The sequence below is a fragment of the Mercenaria mercenaria genome, chromosome 9 (genome assembly GCF_021730395.1).
Source record: "Mercenaria mercenaria strain notata chromosome 9, MADL_Memer_1, whole genome shotgun sequence".
NCBI lineage: Eukaryota > Metazoa > Mollusca > Bivalvia > Venerida > Veneridae > Mercenaria > Mercenaria mercenaria.
The window spans coordinates 47,391,628-47,414,230 of NC_069369.1; the positions used below are offsets into that span (position 1 = coordinate 47,391,628).

At 36.1% G+C, this 22,603-nt stretch overlaps 2 protein-coding genes across 2 annotated transcripts in view; both read left to right on the forward strand.

Annotated features, from left to right (window-relative positions):
- Positions 1 to 7,486, forward strand: part of LOC123547050 (glutaredoxin-3-like) — a 24,123-nt gene extending 16,637 nt beyond the window's left edge. The window contains exons 9-11 of the mRNA XM_053550542.1: positions 641 to 751; positions 2,381 to 2,513; positions 2,942 to 7,486. Coding sequence (XP_053406517.1) covers positions 641 to 751; positions 2,381 to 2,513; positions 2,942 to 2,992 — 295 coding nt within the window. The 3' untranslated portion in view covers positions 2,993 to 7,486. The remainder of the gene's footprint in view (positions 1 to 640; positions 752 to 2,380; positions 2,514 to 2,941) is intronic.
- LOC123546168 (uncharacterized) lies at positions 3,106 to 21,728 on the forward strand. The gene is made up of 3 exons (XM_045332362.2): positions 3,106 to 3,170; positions 20,604 to 20,683; positions 20,971 to 21,728. The coding sequence occupies exons 1-3, from the start codon at positions 3,106 to 3,108 to the stop codon at positions 21,726 to 21,728; spliced, it is 903 nt and encodes a 300-aa protein (XP_045188297.2).
- The last annotated feature ends 875 nt before the right edge of the window (positions 21,729 to 22,603 follow it).

Genomic DNA, 22,603 nt, shown 5'->3' on the forward strand with positions numbered 1-22,603 from the left:
GATATAATTTTCTTGAATTTTATGGTTTATCAATCAACAATATTAAATTCCAGCAAACAAACAAATTTCTTTTTAAAAGCTATTTTGATCAAAACCGTGAAATTTCATGCTCACAAAATAAACTGATTTCACAGTACATTTTATTTGACACACATTTAATTTGTTTGAAATTTTGATGTTCATCTGTAGGAATGTCCCAATAAGTATTAACAATACTGAGATTATAAGGATCTTAAATGCCTGCCTGTGTAAGATGAATTTTCCCAACCCAAGGGACAGTATGGAATGAAAAACCCAAGTGAAAGTGAGGTTTTTTTTTATCCAAGCTTTCAGCTGTCTTACACAGGCAGACAAGGTAATTTTTCTTGCTTATCACGTTCAAAATAGATCATGATGACAAATAGATTTCGGTATTTTCTGGCATTGTTTTTATAGTTATGACATCATAATAGTGCCACTACTGTGTGATGTCAGCTGAGTGCAAGCTTTTTTAGACAAGGTTTTGAGGAATATCTATCCCCGGCATGTGCTCAGACAAATGTATACTTTTCCTGCTAGAAAGGCAAGAAAGAGCATAGTACACTTGTTGTCTTGAATTGGCATTAAATATTTATATCTTGATCTGTATGGAATACTTCAGATTGAAAGAACTGATAAATAGTTCCTCTGTGATGTTGTTTATGAAGGGAGATAGGGAGGCCCCAAGATGTGGATTCAGCAAGCAGACAGTAGCCATTATGAAGGATACTGGGTAAGAAAAATATCAGGCCTTGTAAGCAGTCAGTAGCTTTGGAACTGTTACTCCAATTTTTTTTACTCTGTGATTCCAGCAGGTATGCAAATTTTGATTCCATACTTCATAATTTTGAGTTATTAGATTGGGGTAGATGTCGGTCGGGCGGGCGGGCAGCGGCGGCGTCAAACTGGTGTTTCCGGTCAATAACTTTTGTTTCGGTAAAGGTATTTGAATAAAACTTGGTATGTATGTAGCTTATATCAAGACAAAGGCTGGGATTGATTTTGGGGTTTCTGGGGTCAAGGTCAAGGTCACTGTTACTTAAAATAGAAAAAGGGTTTCCGGTCAATAACTTAACTTAGGAATGAGCTATCATGATGAAACTTGGTGTATAGAAAACTTGTATAAAGTTGTGGCTTGGGAATGATTTTGGGGTTTCTGGGATCAAGGTCAAGGTCATTGTTACTAAAAATAGGGTTAGGGTTAGGTTAGGGTAAGGGTTAGCATATCTTCTACATGCATAGAGGGATTTTGATGAAAGTTGGCACAATTGTTCACCATCATGAGACGGAGTGTCATGCACAATAACCAGGTCCCTAGGTCTAAGGTCAAGGTCACACTTAGAGGTCAAAGGATACAAGAATGAAAACTTTGTCCTGAGCATATCTTCTTCATGCATAGAGGGATTTTGATGCAACTTGGCACAATTATACACCATCATGAGACAAAGTGTCTTGCGCAGTTCCCTTCTTTAGAATTACTTCCCTTTGTTGTTACTATAAATAGCTTATATTGTAACTTTTTCATTACTAGACGTAGGGAAAAATCGAGACCACTTTTCTGTAGTACAACATGCATGTTACATCCAAATTTGAGGTGTATTTTGACCAATCTCTACCTGGTAAGGATTTCTGTTTGGACTTAAAAAAATTTTTTTTGTATTTTTTTTTTTTTTGTTTTTTTTTTAAGATTTACTTCCCTTAGTTGTTACTATAAATGACTTATATTGTAACTTTTTTATAACTGACCGTAAGGAAAAACCAAGACCACTTTTCTGTTGTACAACATAGTTGTTACTTTCTAATTTTAGGTGTATTTTAAGGTATCTCTACCTGGTAAGGAGTTTTTTTGTGGACTTAGAAAAACAAAAGAATTACAATGATTACTAAACAACCACAAAATTAAAATTACATCTGCAAATACAGGTGCTAGAGTAAAGAAATTTGCTGTGACGGGCGTATATTGTGACATTCTGGCACTCTTGTTTATTCTTATGAAAAGTGTTGAAAACCTGGTTTCGTGGCATTGCCGCGTTTCTTGTATTTTAATGTAAATGAGATGTGGAACCAAAATTTGTAGTCCTGTTTGGCGCCATAAAACCTATACTGTGTTGGTGCGCCGTAAAACCCAAATAAATAAATAAATAAATCACCAGAGTTCCCTGTGCAAATTCATTTGTCAGTAACTTTATATCAAATGTGTATACACAAAAAAACAAGTTTTAATGAGTCATGAACAGGGTTTACTTGCAATTCAAAATTAATGTGAATGAGCATTTTTTGATAAATTTTACGCACAAAACAAATTGTAACACTGTTATGTGAACAATGTTATAAATAAATTAATGTATTATTTAAATTTCAGTGTGGATTATAAAACATTTGATATTCTATCAGATGAAGAAGTTAGGCAGGGCCTGAAAAAATATTCAAACTGGCCAACGTACCCTCAGTTATATGTGAAAGGAGAATTGGTTGGAGGCCTTGATATAATAAAAGTAAGTAGTAGACACTTAATGAAGTTATTTCTATGCATTTTGTCAGAAGCAGTAATCACTTTGCCCAATTGTACAGGGGTGCTCCGTGGTTAACATCTGACTGAATCACTTGCCCCTCATTTCTGGGTCCGAGCCCCACTCGGATCATCATTTATGGAAGCCAGCCAGGTAAGTGCATGCTTCTACCCAGATGCCAACATGTCTGTGAAATATTGCTTGGTCTTTCCCCATCATGAAAATCTGGAAGCGGCTGTATGACATGAACTGTGTCAGGAAGGTAAAAATACCAACAAATTGCCAAATAGTTATCATTTTGCCAGACTGTCTGTCTTTCAGTGTTTGACATTTTCTCTATACTGTTAACCTTGTAGCTAGTATTTAGATTTTGTTTTACCATAATAAATGTCTCCTGGATTTTTTTTTTCCAGGAGCTTCAAGAATCAGGAGAACTGGAAACTATACTGAAAGAAGGACAGTGATCTTTAGTGATATTTATTTCAACATTTTATATAATCAGTCGTACGTAATTGTTTACCTGTGTTGCTAGGTGTAGACAAAGCCTGTTGCTATGAAAGATTGCAGTTGAATAATCATGTGCATGCAGCACACCATTCAACCGCGTCTAGTGAATGCCATTGATCTGCTGATGACAGTACAGTATATACATGTACCTATTTTGGTAAAAGTGGGTATTGGCCTAATTTTTACATTTTAGATTAAACATTAAATTATGTTTTCAAGACTGGTAGAAATCGTTGAAAAGACAAATAAGTTTCTCACTTGACTGCTGTTCACATTATACAATCCACTGATCTAACAGCATTCATCTGTTACAGTACCAATATTTCAGTATTAACGGCTGTTGTCTTTACCTAAATCATCAAGGCTACCAACTTCAAAAGTAAATAGCTTTGCAGATTAAGCTGTGGTTTTGAATAATTACAGAGAAATATTTGAACTTTATCATGGAATATTCCAAATATTTCAGGGTTTGAATAAAAAAGAATATTTGTTGCAGATTCATCAAATGACTCATTTTGTCAAAAATTTGCACTCTTTTTCTGCAATTTCTCGCTGAATAATATCTTGTTACGCTATGATTTTGTCTGTAGAGTCCTTTTCAAACAGGGAACCAATCTTGTATTATTGTACCCCCCGACAACATAGTTGTAAGGGGGTGTATACTGGTTTCAGGTTGTCTGTCTGTCTGTAGACACAATCTTGTGCGCTCCATCTCTCCTCATTCCCTTTTGTGCACAGTTTACTGTAACTTCACACAAGTGATCAGTAACAACAGTAGTTGTGCATGGGGCACGTTAGGTTCTTTCAGAAAAAAAAAATTGCAGAGTTACGGGACTTTGTTTTTTGTTACTATACTATATACATAGACACAATCTTGTGCGCTCCATCTCTCCTCATCCCCTTGACACAATTTACTGTAACTTCACACAAATGATCAGTAACAACAGTAGTTGTGCATGGGGCATGTTAGGTTCTTTCAGAAAAAAAATTTGCAGAGTTACGGGACTTTGTTTTTTGTTACTATATTATATACATAGACACAATCTTGTGCGCACCATCTCTTCTTATCCCCTTGACATAATTTAATGAAACTTCACACAAGTGATCAGTAACAACAGTAGTTGTGCATGGGGCATGTTAGGTTCTTTCAACAACAAAAATTGCAGAGTTATGGGACTTTGTTTCTTGTTAACATACTATCTGCATACAGTCTGCATATGCAATCTTGTGCGCGCCTAATCTTCCGAACCCTTGCACATAATTTAATGAAACTTCACACAAGTGATCAGTACCAACCCTAGTTGTGCATGGTGCATGTTACGTTCTTTTAGATAAATATTCTGCATAGTTATGGCACTTTTTTTGTTACTATACTGTATACATACAGTCTATATACATACAGTTCTCATAATTATGCAATCTTGTGTGTGTCAAATTGCAATGTACTGTGTCAGTGCATGAGGGGGGTACATTCATCACCTTTAGTGATAGCTCTAGTTCTTCCTGCTAAGATATTGCGGGAAAATTTAAAAATCAGGCCAATACTCACTTTTACCAAAATAGGTACATGTATATACAGTACTGTCATCGGCAGATCAATGGCATTCACTAGACTTAGTTGAACGGTGTGTGAAGGGAAAGTGCCATCCACCAGATCACCAGTATTGTGATTGTCTTAATCATTTTCATCATAATTTTCATAGTCATCATTGTCATGGCCATCATCATAATTTTCATCATTATCATCATCATTACTGTTTGTTGTACCCACTGACAACAAAGTTGTAAGGGGGGGTATACTGGTTTCAGGTTGTCTGTCCGTCCCTAGACACAATCTTGTGCGCACCATCTCTCCTCATCCCCTTGACACAATTTAATGAAACTTCACACAAGTGATCAGTAACAACAGTAGTTGTGCATGGGGCATGTTAGGTTCTTTCAGAAAAAAAAATTCCAGGGTTATGGGACTTAAATGTTTTTTGTTACTATACTATATACATAGACACAATCTTGTGCGCACCATCTCTCCTCATCCCCTTGACACAATTTAATGAAACTTCACACAAGTGATCAGTTACAACAGTAGTTGTGCATGGGGCATGTTAGGTTCTTTCAGAAAAAAAATTTGCAGAGTTACGGGACTTTGTTTTTTGTTACTATACTATTTTTGTATATACATAGACACAATCTTGTGCACACCATCTCTCCTGATCCCCTTGACACAATTTAATGAAACTTCACACAAGTGATCAGTAACAACAGTAGTTGTGCATGGGGCATGTTAGGTTCTTTCAACAACAAAAATTGCAGAGTTATGGGACTTTGTTTCTTGTTAACATACTATGTACATACAGTCTGCATATGCAATCTTGTGCGCGCCTAATCTTCCGAACCCTTGCACACAATTTAAGGAAAAATCACACAAGTGATCAGTACCAACCCTAGTTGTGCATGGTGCATGTTACATTCTTTTAGATAAATATTCTGCATAGTTATGGGACTTTGTTTTTTGTTACTATACTGTATACATACATACAGTCCGCATAATTATGCAGTCTTGTGTGCGTCAGATTGCAATGTACTGTGTCAGTGCATGAGGGGGGTACATTCATCACCTTTAGTGATAGCTCTAGTTGCATTTGGTGAGAATTATAAGTTATCAGTCTGCCTAAATTATTTTTGTTTCAAAGTGGTTTTTCTGTAAACTGAAAAAAAATGTTACTTCGAACACTAAAAAATGAAAATATTAAGAAAGAAGAAATATAAACTTTAGCAGTGGTGTAGTTAACAGATACCCATTGTCCAGGTCACACTTAAGAGGTCAAAGATCAACTAGCTCAGATTTGTGTCTGCTCAATATCTTCTTAACCATGGGAAGAATTTACTTGAAACTAGCATCAGTTGACATGCAGAGTGCACAACCCAGGTCATTAGGCTCAAGGTCAAGGTTACACTTGAAGGTCAAAGGTCATGATCACATATTTCTTTCCCTGCAACAAAGCAGCATCTTAGGGTAATAATCACCTTTAGTGATAGCTCTAGTTTCATTCTGTTTGAGATCATGTTTGAAAACCTCGACTTTTATCTATTTAGTAAATATTAAGTCAAACTGTGTTCAGACATTATCAGAAATGATCATGTTTTTGACTTGATATAAATGAACAAATATATCTTGTTTGTCAGTATTGTTGTTGCTTTGATTATTTTTGTTGCCATGAAATCAAGTGTCACAATTTAAAACTTCCTTAATTTTGATAAATCTTGAGGTTTTTACAGTTTGCATTGGTTATTACTGTTGAATGACTAGGTAAATTTCATAATTGGTACTTCCTGTTTGCACAGCAAAAAAATACTCCTGTAAATTCTGTTTGGCCATGTACACAACTTTGATTAATATTGTTTTAAATTAACAAAGCAAACCTTTTGACAAGTGAGTACACTTGTGAAAAACAAAAAGATTTTAGAATTGCTGCTCGTTTGTTTATGTGTTGTAAAATGTAAATATTGTTATCATTTTATAGCACAAATAACACCTGTTGTGTCAAATTATTCGGAGCAGTGTAAATGAAATTCAATTCTTCATGACATGAGCTGCGCCATGAGAAAACCAACATAGTGCGTTTGTTTCAAACCGTATTGCAATTAGAGAAACTAGAAGCAAACAGCATGGATCCTGACCAGACTGGTAGCAAACGCACTATGTTTCTCTATATATCTCATGGTGTGGCTCATATCTTTAATGGTTAAACTATTTCTTTACAAGTTAACAATAAAATTATGCTTTGTCACTGTAAAAATATGAAATAATTGTCACCTAGCAACAAAGGAATTTTGAAAAAAATAAAATTTGATATTTCTAAACATTACTGCATTACAAAAAAATGCATGCAGTTTTGGATAATAAAGTGTCTGATTTCACACAAAGCAGTTTCATAAACATGAGAATTAATGTGATATTTGCAATTGTTGTTACCAAAAATATAATGCACTTTTTGTCAGATTGAATTGGAGAAAATGTGACATTCATGGACCTAACATGTGTTACAAAAATACTTGTACTTGGAATTTTTTTATACTTCTGTCTGCTCAAAGGAACAAGTTGGAAATTGTTGCCTCAGATTTAGATTTATTCATTATACCTGAAAACATGTCAAAGTGGTTGCAGTTTATTAACCTTTGAACTATGATGAACCCAATGAAAATAATTACGCAACTCTTTTTAACAAGACTTGCATTACATATTTTACTGACTGTAATGTTATTTTCCCCACTCACCATATGGCTATATATATTCTTATCCATTGGACATCGAAACCAGGGAATGAAGGTAAACCTTGTAGTGAGAATGTCGTATGGATGGTTATATGATATTCCTGTTGTGGTATTATTTTATCATTTTTATGCCAGCTTTGTCTACTTGAAAAGATTGTTAATAAAACAATACAAAGAAAGTGTGTTGTACAGTTATTCTTCTTGAAAATGGCTTTTGCATCCCTTTTGTCCAACGACATTGATTCTGTACAGTTGTGCAATTGGGATTTGGTGTTTGCTTTTTATCTCACCTGTCACAAAGTGACAAGGTGAGCTTTTGTGATCGTGCGGTGTCCGTCGTCCGTCCGTGCGTGCGTGCGTCCGTAAACTTTTGCTTGTGACCACTCTAGAGGTCACATTTTTCATGGGATCTTTATGAAAGTTGGTCAGAATGTTTATCTTGATGATATCTAGGTCAAGTTTGAAACTGGGTCACATGCCATCAAAAACTAGGTCAGTAGGTCTAAAAATAGAAAAACCTTGTGACCTCTCTAGAGGCCATATATTTCACAAGATCTTCATGAAAATTGGTCAGAATGTTCACCTTGATGATATCTAGGTCAAGTTCGAAACTGGGTCACGTGCCATCGAAAACTAGGTCAGTAGGTCTAAAAATAGAAAAACCTTGTGACCTCTCTAGAGGCCATATATTTCACAAGATCTTCATGAAAATTGGTCAGAACGTTCATCTTGATGATACAGGTCAAGTTCGAAAGTGGGTCACATGCCGTCAAAAACTAGGTCAGTAGGTCAAATAATAGAAAAACCTTGTGACCTCTCTAGAGGCCATATTTTTCATGGGATCTGTATGAAAGTTGGTCTGAATGTTCATCTTGTGGATATTTAGGCTAAGTTCGAAACTGGGTCACGTGCGGTCCAAAACTAGGTCAGTAGGTCTAAAAATAGAAAAACCTTGTGACCTCTCTAGAGGCCATATATTTCATGAGATCTTCATGAAAATTGGTCAGAATGTTCACCTTGATGATATCTAGGTCAGGTTCGAAAGTGGGCCCACATGCCATCAAAAACTAGGTCAGTAGGTCAAATAATAGAAAAACCTTGTGACCTCTCTAGATGCCAATATTTTCATGGATCTGTATGAAAATATGGTCTGAATGTTCATCTTGATGATATTTAGGTCAAGTTCGAAACAGGGTCATGTGCGGTCAAAAACTAGGTCATTAAGTCTAAAAATAGAAAAACCTTGTGATCTCTCTAGAGGCCATACTTGTGAATGGATCTCCATAGAAATTGGTCAGAATGTTCACCTTGATGATATCTAGGTCAAGTTTGAAACTGGGTCACGTGCCATAAAAAACTAGGTCAGTAGGTCAAATAATAAAAAAACATTGTGACCTCTCTAGAGGCCATACTTTTCATGGGATCTGTATGAAAGTTGGTCTGAGTGTTCATCTTGATGATATCTAGGTCAGATTTGAAACTGGGTCAACTGCCATCAAAAACTAGGTCAGTAGGTCTAAAATTATTAAAATCTTTTGACCTCTCTAGAGGCCATATTTTTCAATGGATCTTTATGAAAATTGATCTGAATGTTCACCTTGATGATATTTAGGTCAGTTTCGAAACTGGGTCATGTGCGGTCAAAATCTAGGCCAGTAGGTATAAAAATAGAAAAACCTTGTGACCTCTCTAGAGGCCATATTTTTCATGAGATCTTCATGAAAATTAGTGAGAATGTTCACCTTGATGATATCTAGGTAAAGTTCAAAACAGGGTCACGTACCTTCGAAAACTAGGTCAATAGGTCAAATAATAGAAAAACCTTGTGACCTCTCTAGAGACCATATTTTTCAATGGATCTTCATGAAAATTGGTCAGAATTTTTATCTTGATAATATCTAGGTCAAGTTCAAAACTGGGTCACATAAGCTCAAAAACTAGGTCACTATGTCAAATAATAGAAAAAACGACATCATACTCAAAACTGGGTCATGTGGGAAGAGGTGAGCGATTCAGGACCATCATGGTCCTCTTGTTATAATTATTATATGATATTGGACACTGACAGGGAATTCAACGAAAGTTGACACTTCTCTTACTTGAACAGTTTCTATTCATTTTTTTACCAAATTTGTGCATGGGCATATCTCGGGCATGTTCAATAACTAGCTGGATCCTCCAAGTCTCTGTGGAGTAATGGTCTTTGAATTACTATTGTGAAAATTGACAGTGTCTGCTGTCTAACTTGAGCAGTTATTAACCAGTGTTCTCCAAACTTGGTAACAATGTGTATAAACGTAATACTAGTATTTCGCCCAGGTTCGATAACCAGTTGGATCGTCAAAGTTTCTCTGGACTTGTTGGTCCTTGAAATTATTCAAAGTTGGAAATATTAATGGTATCCACTTTCTAAATTGAGCAGGTCTTCTCCAGTGTTCACTCAACTGTTAACTGTACCAGCCAGACTGTTTCAATTGCTCTCGAAAACCAACCAAAACTGATAATGACTACAGAAAGATACGAGGAATAAAATTTTGTCTAGAATTAATTCTTGAACAATGCTTACAATTTTAATGCACTTTTCCTTACCTTAGGTAACCTTGTCACAGAAAAAAAAGATTTGTTTCAATTTAATTAACGTTTTAGCTCACCTGAGCCAAAGGCTCATGGTGAGCTTTTGTGACCGCTCAATGTCCGTGTGTCGTCCATCGTCCGTCCGCCAACATTTCCTAAAAAAATCTTGAAAACCACTGGGCAGAATTACACCAAACTTCACAGGAATGATCCTTGGGTGGCCCACTTTTAAAATTTTCAAAAAATTGAATTCCATGCAGAACTCTGGTTGCCATGGGAAAAACTTTAAAAATCTTGTCAAAAACCGCAAGGCATAGAGCCTTGATATTTGGCGTGTGACAGCATCTAATAGTCCTCTATGAAGATTGTTCAAATTGTGCCCCTAGGGTGAAAAGAGGCCCCGCCCCGGGGGTCACAAGTTTTACATACATAGGAAAAAAATTTAAAAATCTTGTCTAAAACCACAGGACCTGGGCCTTTGATATTTGGTTTGTAGCATTGCCATGTGGTCTACCAAAATTATTCAAATTATAACCCTAGGGTAAAAAGAGGCCCTGCACCGGGGGTCTCAAGTTTTACATAGACTTATATAGAAAAATCTTTTTGCCTGAAACTGGAAGGCCTAGGCTTTTGATATTTGATATGTTGCATTGCCTTGTGGTCCTCTACCAAAATTGTTCAAATTATGCCCCTGTGGTGAAAAGAGGTCCTGCCCTGGGGGTCCCAAATTTAACATAGACTTATATAGGGAAAAAAATCTTTTTTTCTGAAAGTTCAAAGCCTAGGCCTTTGATATTTGGTATGTAGCATTGCCTAGTAGATCTCTAACAAGATTGTTCAAATTATGCCCCTGGGGTGAAAAGAGGCCCCGCCCTGGGGTCACTTGTTAGCTCACCTGAGCCAAAGGCTCATGGTGAGCTATTGTGAACGCTCAATGTCCGTCGTGCGTCGTGTGTCCGTCAACATTTTCTAAAAAAATCTTCTTCTTGAAAACCACTGGGCAGAATTACACCAAACTTCACAGGAATGATCCTTGGGTGGCCCCCTTTCAAAATTGTTCAAAGAATTGAATTCCATGCAGAACTCTGGTTACCATGGTAACCGAAAGGAAAAACTTTAAAAATCTTCTTCTCAAAAACCAGAAGACCTAGAGTTTAGATATTTGGTATGAAGCATTGCCTAGTGGACCTCTAGCAAATTTGTTCAAATCATGAACCCGGGGTCAAAATTGACCCCGCCCCCGGGGTCACTTGATTTAACATGGGAAAATCTTCAAAAAAAATTCTAAAAATAAACCAGAAGGCCTAGAGCTTAGATATTTCATATGTAGCATTGCCTAGTGGACCTCTACAAAATTTGTTCAAATCATGACCCAGCCCCAGGGGTCACTTGATTTTACATAAGAAAATATTAAAAAATCTTCTTCTCAAAAACCAGAAGCCCTAGAGCTTAGATATTTGACATGTAGCATTGCCTAGTGGACCTCTACTAATTTAAAAGTTATTCAAATTATGACCCGCTGGATCAAAATTTACCCCGCCCTAGGGGTCACTTGATTTTACAAAGGAAAATCTTCAAAAATTTTCTAAAAATAAACCAGAAGGCCTAGAGCTTAGATATTTCACATGTAGCATTACCTAGTGGACCTCTACAAAATTTGTTCATATCATGACCCACTGGATCAAAATTGACCCCGCCCCAGGGGTCACTTGATTTTACATAGGAAAATCTTCAAAAAATTTCTAAAAATAAACCAGAAGGCCTAGAGCCTAGATATTTCATTTGTAGCATTGCCTAATGGACCTCTACAAAATTTGTTCAAATCATGTCCCCCGGGTTCAAAATTGACTCCGCCATAGGGGTCACTTGATTTTACCTAGGAAAATCTTAAAATAATTTCTAAAAATAAACCAGAAGGCCTAGATCTTAGAAATTTAACATGTAGCATTGCTTAGGTTACTTTTACAAAATTTATTCAAATCATGACCCCGCCCCATGGGGTTACTTGATTGTACATAGAAAAATCATCAAAATTTTCTAAAAATAAACCAGAAGGCCTAGAGCTTAGATATTTGACATGTAGCATTGCCTACTGGACCTCTACGAAAAGTTTTCAAATCTTGTTAGCCCACCATCATCAGATGGTGGGCTATTAAAATCACTCTGCGTCCGTGGTCCGTCCGTCCGTCATTCCGTCCGTCCGTCCGTCCGTCCGTCCGTTAACAATTTCTCGTTATCGCATCTCCTCAGAAACTACTAGGGGGATTTTGACCAAACTTTGTCAGAATGATGTATTGGTACCCTAGTTGTGTCCCCCTGAAAATCAGACTGGTTCAACAATTTATGAGTGAGTTATGGCCCTTTGTTTATTTCTATAATTTATATAGATTTATATAGGGAAAAACTTTGAAAACCTTCTTGTCCAAAACCACAGAGCCTAGGGCTTTGATATTTGGTATGAAGCATCATCTAGTGGTCCTCTACCAAGATGATTCAAATTATTTCTCTGGGGTCAAATATGGCCCCGCCCTGGGGGTCACATGGTTTATATAGACTTATATAGGGAAAAACTTTGAATAACCTCTTGTCCAAAACCACAGGGCCTAGGGCTTTGATATTTTGTATGTGACATCATCTAGTGGTCTTCAACTAAGATTGTTCAAATTATACCCCTAGGGTCAAATATGGCCCCGCCCTGGGAGTCATATGGTTTACATAGACTTATATAGGGAAAAACTTTGAAAATCTTCTTGTCCAAACCACAAAGCCTAGGGCTTTGATACTTGTAATGTAGCATCATCTAGTGGTTCTCTACCAAGTTTGTCAAATTATCCTCCTAGGGTTAAATATGGCCCCGCCCCGGGGGTCACATGGTTCATATAGACTTATATAGGGAAAAGCTTTTAAAATGTTCTTGTCAGTAACTACAACATTCAAACTTGGACCACATGTATATTTTTGAGTGGCAAGATGAACCTTGACATGAGTTGACCTTGATTTTGACCTAGTGACCTACTTTCACATTTCTGTAGCTACAGCCTTCAAATTTGGACCACATGCATAATTTGTGCACTGGAAAAAACTTTGACCTTTATTTTGACCTAGTGACCTACTTTCACATTCTTGAAGGTACAGGCATCAAATTTGGACCATATGCATAGTTTCGTGTTTCAAAATGAAATTGACATTGATTTTGACCTAGTGACCTACTTTCACATTTCTCAAGCTACAGCCTTCAAATTTGGACTACGTGCATAGTTTTGTGTACCGAAAAAAACCTTTGACCTTGACATTGACCTAGTGACCTACTTTCACATTTTTGAAGGTACAGGCTTCAAATTTGGACCACATGCATAGTTTTGTATTCTGAAATAAAATTTGACCTTGATTTTGACCTAGTGACCTACTTTTACATTTCTCAAGCTACAGCCTTCAAATTTGGACCACTTGCATAGTTTTGTGTACTGAAATGACCTTTGACCTTTCCATTGACCTAGTGACCTACTTTCACATTTTTAAGGTACAGGCTTCAAATTTGGACCACATGCATAGTTTTGTATTCCGAAATAAAATTTGACCTTGATTTTGACCTAGTGACCTACTTTTACATTTTTCAAGCTACAGCCTTCAAATTTGGACCACATGCATAGTTTTGTGTACCGAAACAAACTTTGACCTTTACATTGACCTAGTGACCTACTTTCACATTTTTGAAGGTACAGGCTTCAAATTTGGACCACATGCATAGTTTTGTATTCTGAAGTAAAATTTGACCATAATATTGACCTAGTGACCTACTTTTACATTTCTCAAGCTACAGCCTTCAAATTTGGACCACTTGCATAGTTTTGTGTACTGAAATGAACTTTGACCTTAAGATTGACCTAGTGACTTACTTTCACATTTCTGTAGGTACAGGCTTCAAATTTAGGACCACATGCATAGTTTTGTGTACCGAAACAAACTTTGACCTTGACATTGACCTAGTGACCTACTTTCACATTTTTGAAGGTACAGGCTTCAAATTTGGACCACGTGCATAGATTTGTGTTGTGTACGGAAATGAAATTTGACCTTGAGCTAGTCAATAAGTCTTGAAATTTGGAACACTCAAAAATGGCACATTGGTGGGCGCCAAGATCACTCTGTGATCTCTTGTTTTTAAAGTTACTTTAAGAAAATGTCAACTATATTTTCTCATAATTCTTTTGATTGATTTTTATTATGATCTTTTGACCTTGAAGACGTCCTTAAGTGCAATGATAACAGGTGAGCGATATAGGGCCATCATGACCCTCTTGTTATATGAGTTATATAGGAATAAATACTTTAAAAATTATCAGATCATATTTCCTAGACTGTTCAATTATAATTACCTGATGACCCCAAGGATTAGGGGTCACTTCACTGTGACCTTGACCTACTTTCTTGTTTATTAAGATACAGCCTTGAAATTTGGAAGACATGTACAGTTTTGCACACGGATCTTAAAACTGACTTTCAGTGACCATGAATGTGACCTGCTGACCTACTTTCTAATATTTTAGCATCAGTTTGCCATTTTAAACATGTGGCTCATATTACTCAGGTGAGCGATTCAGGGTCATCACGACCCTCTTGTTGTATAATTAAGGTGAGATGATACAATGGCATAGAATTCATTTGGAGACCGGAATTAAGATGTTAATCTTTCGGTACAAAACTCAGTTAAACTATTGGGTAGAGGTGTTCAACACTAGCTGTAAGGTAGGTAACACCACCATGGAATGAACCTCATTGTTCTTTATGTCCTGGATCTTTGTTTGTTTGTTTGTTTTGGGTTAAGCGCTGCTTTTTTTTCTACAGTATATTAGTTATGTAACCTAACCAATGTGCCTGAAATCTGTACCAATACTAACCTGTTTTTCACAAGTTATGCCAACTTCTCCACATAAACATTTTCAGATAAAAATACGTTACTTCAAATCGTCGAGGAAAATATACGCCTTGTCCGGGGTTCGAACTCGCGAGTACGATCCGGTAGATATTAGAGCTAATCAGACGTGCTCCTTTTCCTGAAACATGATTCATGTTTAAACTACATCAAAGGATATGTCGCCTATAAAAGAATAGGGTAATTCGCTCTTGTGTAGAAATTACCGTTAAGTCGAACGACTTTACCGCTAGATTTCACCCACAGTTTTGTGCCCATAGTTTTACCAATACGATTACAAAACAAGTCTTGTTAGAATGATATGATATTTAAGAAGTATTGCATTAGATGCAAAAATTATGTGCAATACTACTGAAAATGATTCTCTAAAACAGCATATTGTTACACATATTGTGTTGTTCAAAACTGTACAATTATCTTAAAGGCAAATCACTTTCTAAATTAAGTACGCCATAAAGTATAGTGTACTCTAGATTTCCCAGAAAAATAAGGCGGTTATTATCAAATGGTGTTAGTTACTGTTAAGCGTAATATCTGCCTTACAGTAGGGCTTTTTCCTTCTTATAAAAGCTGGAAACCGTCTAAATTGGCGTAAAACAGATCAAGCAGAAAACAAAGCCGTCTAAGGATATTCTTAGCGAAATATCTTCAAAAGGCAGTGTAGTTGGAAAATAAGTTGTGTATAAATTTGGTAAGTGTTTGCCCCTGAAAAAACTTGACTTTGAAGGTCTGTTATTATGAAAAGTATTCATAAAGAAATGAAAAAAAGTTATATTCAGTATTGGAAAATGTGGTACGTGTTTGAAAGTCAAGGTGAAATGTCTATACATCAATGTAAATGACTAGAGTAATGTGTGTAATTTTCAAAAGAAATCCACCAAGAAATAAATGACGTTTATAATAATCAAGGTCAAACTGTGTGATAGACAGACAGAACAAAATCAATATTCTCCAGGAGGCTTGAAAATACTGGTAAAAAAGAAACAGCAAATGTACACAAAACCATTCAAGACTGGCTTCTGCAAACCAACCTAACACGAGATACCAACTTTCGTTGCGGCCATATGTTTCTGATCTACTCAAAGAATGCTGTTTTTGGAATTAAAATCATCTGAAATGGTTTCTATGTACATGCAGAATATCATACGGGAAAACAATCTTGCAAGAAAATGGCTTTAGCATATTACCAAACAAGAGAAAAGATTGTCACCAGAAGCCCATCACTACCTGGAAGAGCATGAAAGTGTCACATGCCATTACTGCCCTTTCTCTAAAATTTTAAAGGCATTTTTATTGTATTTATAAGACATAGTGTTATATTTGTCTAAATAATAGATCTATATCTAAATCTACAAATATACTTGCCAAATAACACTGTAAACAGTGTTCCTTCAGAATGAACGCTAAATGTTATTTCACTCGGCGGTACACAAGGTACAGACACTTCCATCCATTTAGCAAGACTGACAAATCTTTCATGTGACTTAAAATACCAATGCACATCTTGAAAATAACTGGACATTATTAGCAGTTCTTGAAAAAATAAAGATAAGTAACCTCCACTAAATTAGCCAAGAAATTAATGACATTCATTGACTATTGAAATGTTCATGAAATGAAATTATCAATAAATTTGTTCTATTTGGTGTCAATACCGCAGTGTTGTGATAAAATGTCTGTAACTATGGTAATAATAATGATACTGACTACATTATGACTACACTCAGTTCCAAAAGAAAGTGTGCACTTAGTTTTCTGTTATTTCTTCTCGGTTATTTTCATGAAAACTTATAATGTTTGGTACCAAAATTTAAATCAGTTCGTAAACAAATTGGTGTGCATTTTAGATTTCGAGTTATACCTGAGAGTTAGTGTATGAAAAAATGAAACAAAAACGTCGGGGAATATTTTGAAATATTTAAACTTAAAAAAGTGCACACTTTCGTTTGGAACTGAGTATATATATGAATGTTCAGCATTTTTAATTTTTATATTAAAGTTTCAGATTTATCCTAAACCTTACCTTTAGGGCAATCAAAAATTCCTAAAACAAAACCCGCCGCTCATAAAGTTACAATCAAATCATTAATGATAATGAGCACCTCTTTTCTTCTTAACTCTTTCGTAGTTGGACTTCTTCAAATTAGCCCTAGAAAGACAGCAAACATGCACATCTCATGCCAATGGAAAGTTGCACGACAAGACACATGCACTGTTCCTCTGTAATAGTATCAGTTAACTATTGACGATTGGCTCCATATTTTGAGAAACTGAAAAATTCAAACAAGATATAATCACAGGGAGTGGGGAGGGTTTGACATGAACATTGAACAGCATGTAAAACGTGTATGTCTACGACTACTCTACACAACAAATGCCAATTTACTGACTTGAATTCCGGAAAAGGACTACATAAAGGGACCACATTTTCGAACAGTTCAACGCCTATAAAAACTCACTATCATAAATTTTGGAAGAAGTATTACATATATTCTCGTTTTGAAGCATTTTCAATAATGTCCCAGTGCTGAAATTTCACATGTCTTAGTAGAACGTAGTTTTCAGCAATTGTTTATTTTCATTTCTTTATAATTGAAATTCATTTAAAAGGGGCACAACTTTTGGAGAATATTTCAAGTATCCGGTCGAACGGTAGAACATGTAACGAACAGGTTGACTGCTGGTAAATATGTGAGTTTAGTTTAGTTTGTTTATACTAATTTATTTTAGCTCGATTGTGATGAAAGCTTCAAGCTCATTTAAACGAACCAGGAATGGTGTCTTTTGAGGAGATGTGATCGTGACCTAAGTAGGGCTCGAATCCTTAAATGATATGAAAAGGGATAGTTTTTGCAAAAGAAGTTGAATAAAATATTTTTTTCTGCTCTACCATTGCTATAATAAACAGAAGTCATAATAACTTTTAATGGTGCAGAATAACGCTCTTATATAGGTAGCACATTAAGGGAGATAATAGATAGTGTGAATCCGCGAGAAAAAATACATTAGCCTAGGCCATCTTGATTTCGTATTTTGTCCATTTTTTTTCGGCTGCGGCAAAGGAATTTTTATAAAGGTAAATTCATGTATTATGTATAGGAAAGAAATTTACATTGAAACGAAATGACATAATGCAAAATGATACTGTGTACGGGTTCAGAAACTCGAGGCTACCAGGTGTAAAGAAGTACAACTATAGTCATTTTCATTTGCTGACCAGATGTATCACTCCATCAACTTCGTGTACTAATTTGACAACGAATGTATCATTACAGGTCAATCAAACTTTTTTTATTAACAAAAGCGTCATTACATATATGATTGTAATGCTTTTTATGGTAGTTTTATTCTTTCCTTAGCAAGATTCATGTGAATTTGTGACAAGCAAGTTTGATTAAGACAGGCCAGAATTGATTAAATTATCCAAAATGGAGGCCCGTAGTGCAAATAGTTCTTATCTATACAATTTATTATTGATGGTATAGAAAGACATTCTGGTAACTGTTTCTAGAACTTGGTCAGGAATTCCAATTCCGCCCCTGAAGGAATTCGATCTCGTGCCTTCTGGGTAAACTGTCCAACACTTTATAACCTCTGTACAGTTGCACTTTTAATCGTGTTTAATAATATTATTACATGTATTATTATTATTATTATAATTGTCATCGTTATTAGTATTAGTAGTAGTATTTTATAATATTAGCACATGTATTATTATTATTATCATTATTATTATTATTATTATTATTATTATTATTTTCTGACACAGGAACTCAGTATTTCAAATCTCTATAGAAAACTATCGCGTGTCGTAAAAAATTAGGAACATCTATGTCTGTAACCGTATTATTACTAGGCATGCTTATAATTGCAGAAGTTGATATCTTTATTAACTCAGAGCATGCAACAGAAAATGTATGAGTATACAATGTCTGAATAGCCTGAATTTACATTTAACAGCTGTTTTGCACCCCCATTCCAATACATATCAAGTATCAATGCACAATGAAAGTGCTCCGCTCAGCAAATATGATTTTGAAAAGCTTAAAGAGACTGCCAGGAGGTTATTTTATTTACTCCTGTTCCAAATCATTTTTCATTTACATTTGTCAGTGAATATGTTTTGGCTTATCAGTTTCAAAAACTCAATGTTAAAATTAGCCAAATCTTCAAAAGATTTTTTTAAGAATACTAGTAGTGTATGGTTTTGTAAAGCACTGTTTAGAGTTGTACGTCGTGAGGGCCTCCGATATTTCGTTGACCGGTGAGATATCCAACTTTTCACCTTTTGTTCGCGGCTCTATAAATACTCGGTCTGTTTGAGGAATCAATGCATACGCCAGAAGTTGAACAGAAATGTAAGTGTTCTTATTTCATCTTTATATTTTGTGCTGGACGATTTTTTCCCTATTAACTCTATTCTTTGATAATATTATGCAAGAGATCGTCTTTTACTGAACTTCTTGTTTGTTGATGTTTGGCTTTGGAGCTTGATTTTTCACCTGATTTTGTGTTTATTCCTTTGATTATTTTTTCTAATATAGGTTTATTATGTAGGTTTCTTAAAAACTTTATAATGTTTGACTTTTTCTTATACAAAATTAACTTGTAGTGTTCTGGTCATTTTTCTTGTACATTTTCCCTTTCATTTTTTTCTCTTATGAAATGTTGTATATTTGTTATTATATGAGCCGTGCCATGAGAAAACCAACATAGTGGCTTTGCGACCAGCATGGATCCAGACCAGCCTGCACATCCGCGCAGTCTGGTCAGGATCCATGCTGTTCGCTAACAGTTTCTCTAATTTCAAAAGGCTTTGAAAGCAAACGACATGGATCCTGACCAGACTGCGCGGATGCGCAGGCTGGTATGGATCCATGCTGGTTGCAAACCCACTTTGTTGGTTTTCTCATGTTTTCCTGCTTGCAGTCTCTTTCTATAAGTTTCAGTTTTATCTTCACATTTTTTTAATGTTATTTGCCTTTTTTAGTGATTTACCTTTTTGAAGAATATAATATCAACAATAAAGATACTTTGTTTCCACTTTTACTAGCTTCGATACATTTTATGAGTCGCACCATGAGAAAACCAACATACATGTAGTGTGTTTTCGACCAGCGTGGATCCTGGTCAGTCTGCTCGTATTCATGCTGTTCGGTAACGGTTTCTGTGATTGCAATAGGCGTTAAAAGCGGACAACATGGATCCTGACCAGACTGCGCGGATGCTGGCCGCAAACGCACTATGTTGGTTTTCTAATGGTGCGGCTCATTTTGTGTTTATTGATTGACTGAATTCTGTTTCTTTAAAACTTTCTTCAAAGGGATATGCCGTTTAAGTTAAATCATTTTCTTTTTTTCTTTTTATAAAAATAATCATATTCGTGAATAAAAAGCAATGTGTAACTGATTCAGCGAGTTCTGAACAATATTTGTTTATAAATACAAACATCTTTGTAACCTGCAACCTGCGAAATATGAGAAAACTTACTGCTTAGCACGCCGAGTGATAAAGAAAGGCATTTCGCTTCAAAGAATACCAGCTGAAATATTCTCTTTATATTTTTTTATGAGCGCTCCGGTTCTATAAAGGCATGTTTTCTTATTGCATGGCATGTCCCTTTTGACTAGTTTGCCTTGATAACTGAAAGTACCTCCAAAATGAGAAAACACGAACCCTGAAAATTAAACAAACTTGTGCCACTTTAACAAAACCGCACACATAAAAATGTTTGTTTCATTTTTACTGAAAGTATCTTGTTTTGAATTTTAATATTGTTTATTTTACAGAAAAATGTTGAAGCTGGTAGCCTTGGTAGTTGTTAGCTCGGCCATAGCCCAGGCCACATATTTTAAGGGCGGCAAAAAAGGTTAGTAAAATAGTATAACAATATGCTGTAAAAAAATGAGTGTTGCCATTTTGACGACTTTATACGCTTAATTAATGTACCATTATCTTTTTTATTATAACCGTTGACTATTATACTTTTACACATTTTCTTTTGTAACTATATATCGATGCAAAAGATGCGAGTCTTTGCGATAAAATAACGCTGAAGTGCCCCATGAGGTTGGTCTTCATGACATGTACACACGACATAGAACAATAAATATATGTTATTTTAATAATAATATAACGCCGTTTTTTTTCTAAAAGGAGGCTGGGGCGGAAACGTCGGTTATGGCGGCTATGGTGGTTATGGCGGTGGCAGAGGCTACGGTGGATACATGAGCTATGGAGGTTACGGAGGCGGAAAAGGTGGTTACGGAGGTTACGGAGGCGGCAAAGGAGGTAAAGGTGGATACATAAGCTACGGAGGTTATGGAGGCGGCAGAGGTGGCTACGGAGGTTACGGAGGCGGCAAAGGAGGCTGGGGTGGAAACATGGGTTATGGCAGTTATGTTGGTTTCGGCGGCGGCAAAGGAGGCTTTGGCGGAAACATCGGTTATGGTAGCTATGGTGGTTATGGCGGCGGCAAAGGAGGATTTGGCGGAAACATTGGTTATGGTAGCTATGGTGGTTATGGCGGCGGCAAAGGAGGCTGGGGTGGAAACATTGGCTATGGCAGCTATGGTGGTTATGGCGGCGGCAAAGGAGGATTTGGCGGAAACATTGGTTATGGTAGCTATGGTGGTTATGGCGGTGGCAAAGGCTACGGTGGATACATGAACTATGGAGGTTACGGAGGCGGAAAAGGTGGTTATGGAAACATTGGTTATGGTAACTATGGTGGTTACGGCGGCGGCAAAGGAGGCTTTGGCGGAAACATTGGTTATGGTAGCTATGGTGGTTATGGCGGCGGCAAAGGAGGATTTGGCGGAAACATTGGTTATGGTAGCTATGGTGGTTATGGCGGCGGCAAAGGAGGCTGGGGTGGAAACATTGGTTTTGGAAAGAAACCACGATCCTATTAACTTCTGAATAATTTAGGTATGTGCCTATACCATAAAATGAAAAAAAAAAGGTTTATATTTACACCATACAATTATTACAGAATATTTCTGCACGCATGCTCACTTGTATTGTTAATACGGGTTCGATCTATAGTAGGTAGTATGTATTATTTTCCCAGCAGTTCTTTGATTTGAAAGTGATTAATGATCAGACTTTAAAAAGTTATTTAAAAATTATGTACTTGAACACCCATCCAGTTTAGCACGATAAGAATCACCAGCTATGAGGCGCAGTGTTCCATCTCCTATAAGCCTATAGCGGTAAGAATGCTCTCCGTGACAAAATGCTTACAGACGATGCAATTTCAAACCTGTATTTTCTACCTGGGATTTATGTTTAAGGACTGTCGTTTGACAGTAAAATGATATTTAAAACTTGGTTTTTAAAAAACAAGAAAGATATTGAATAAACATTTCAAATTTTAAAACAAAAACAGATAAGGTTTTGATTTGAAAATTTCATTATAAATATGTTAGTGTATCTTTCTTCCAGATATTCTTTTGGATAATTAGGACAAACGACTGTCCGACGGCAACCTGGTGGCCGCCGACTCATCGACATGTCTCAGTTTTCGGGATTACCCTCCTAGCGTGCCAAACTGCACTAACATTTTATTTCGTGAAGAAAGCTTAGAATAGTTTCGCAATCTACCAATGGGATTCAATCCGAAAATGTCTTCGTTCCTGTACATAACATAGTTTGCAATTTATTGTACTTTAAATTCTTTAAATTATTGTCACACAATTTATTGTACATTAAATTAATTTGATTGAAATGAGTTTGTTGTGTACTTTTCATTAAAAATCGACCATGTAGTCGCCCCCCTCACTAGGGA

Bases quoted from the DNA above. Each gene is read 5' to 3' on its own strand.
- LOC123546168 (XM_045332362.2), top strand. From the start codon at position 3,106: ATGTGCATGCAGCACACCATTCAACCGCGTCTAGTGAATGCCATTGAT. The intron at 3,171-20,603 runs GTATATACATGT...TTTATTTTACAG, and splicing joins GATCTGCTGATGACAGTACA to AAAAATGTTGAAGCTGGTAG. The intron at 20,684-20,970 runs GTTAGTAAAATA...TTTTTCTAAAAG, and splicing joins TTTTAAGGGCGGCAAAAAAG to GAGGCTGGGGCGGAAACGTC.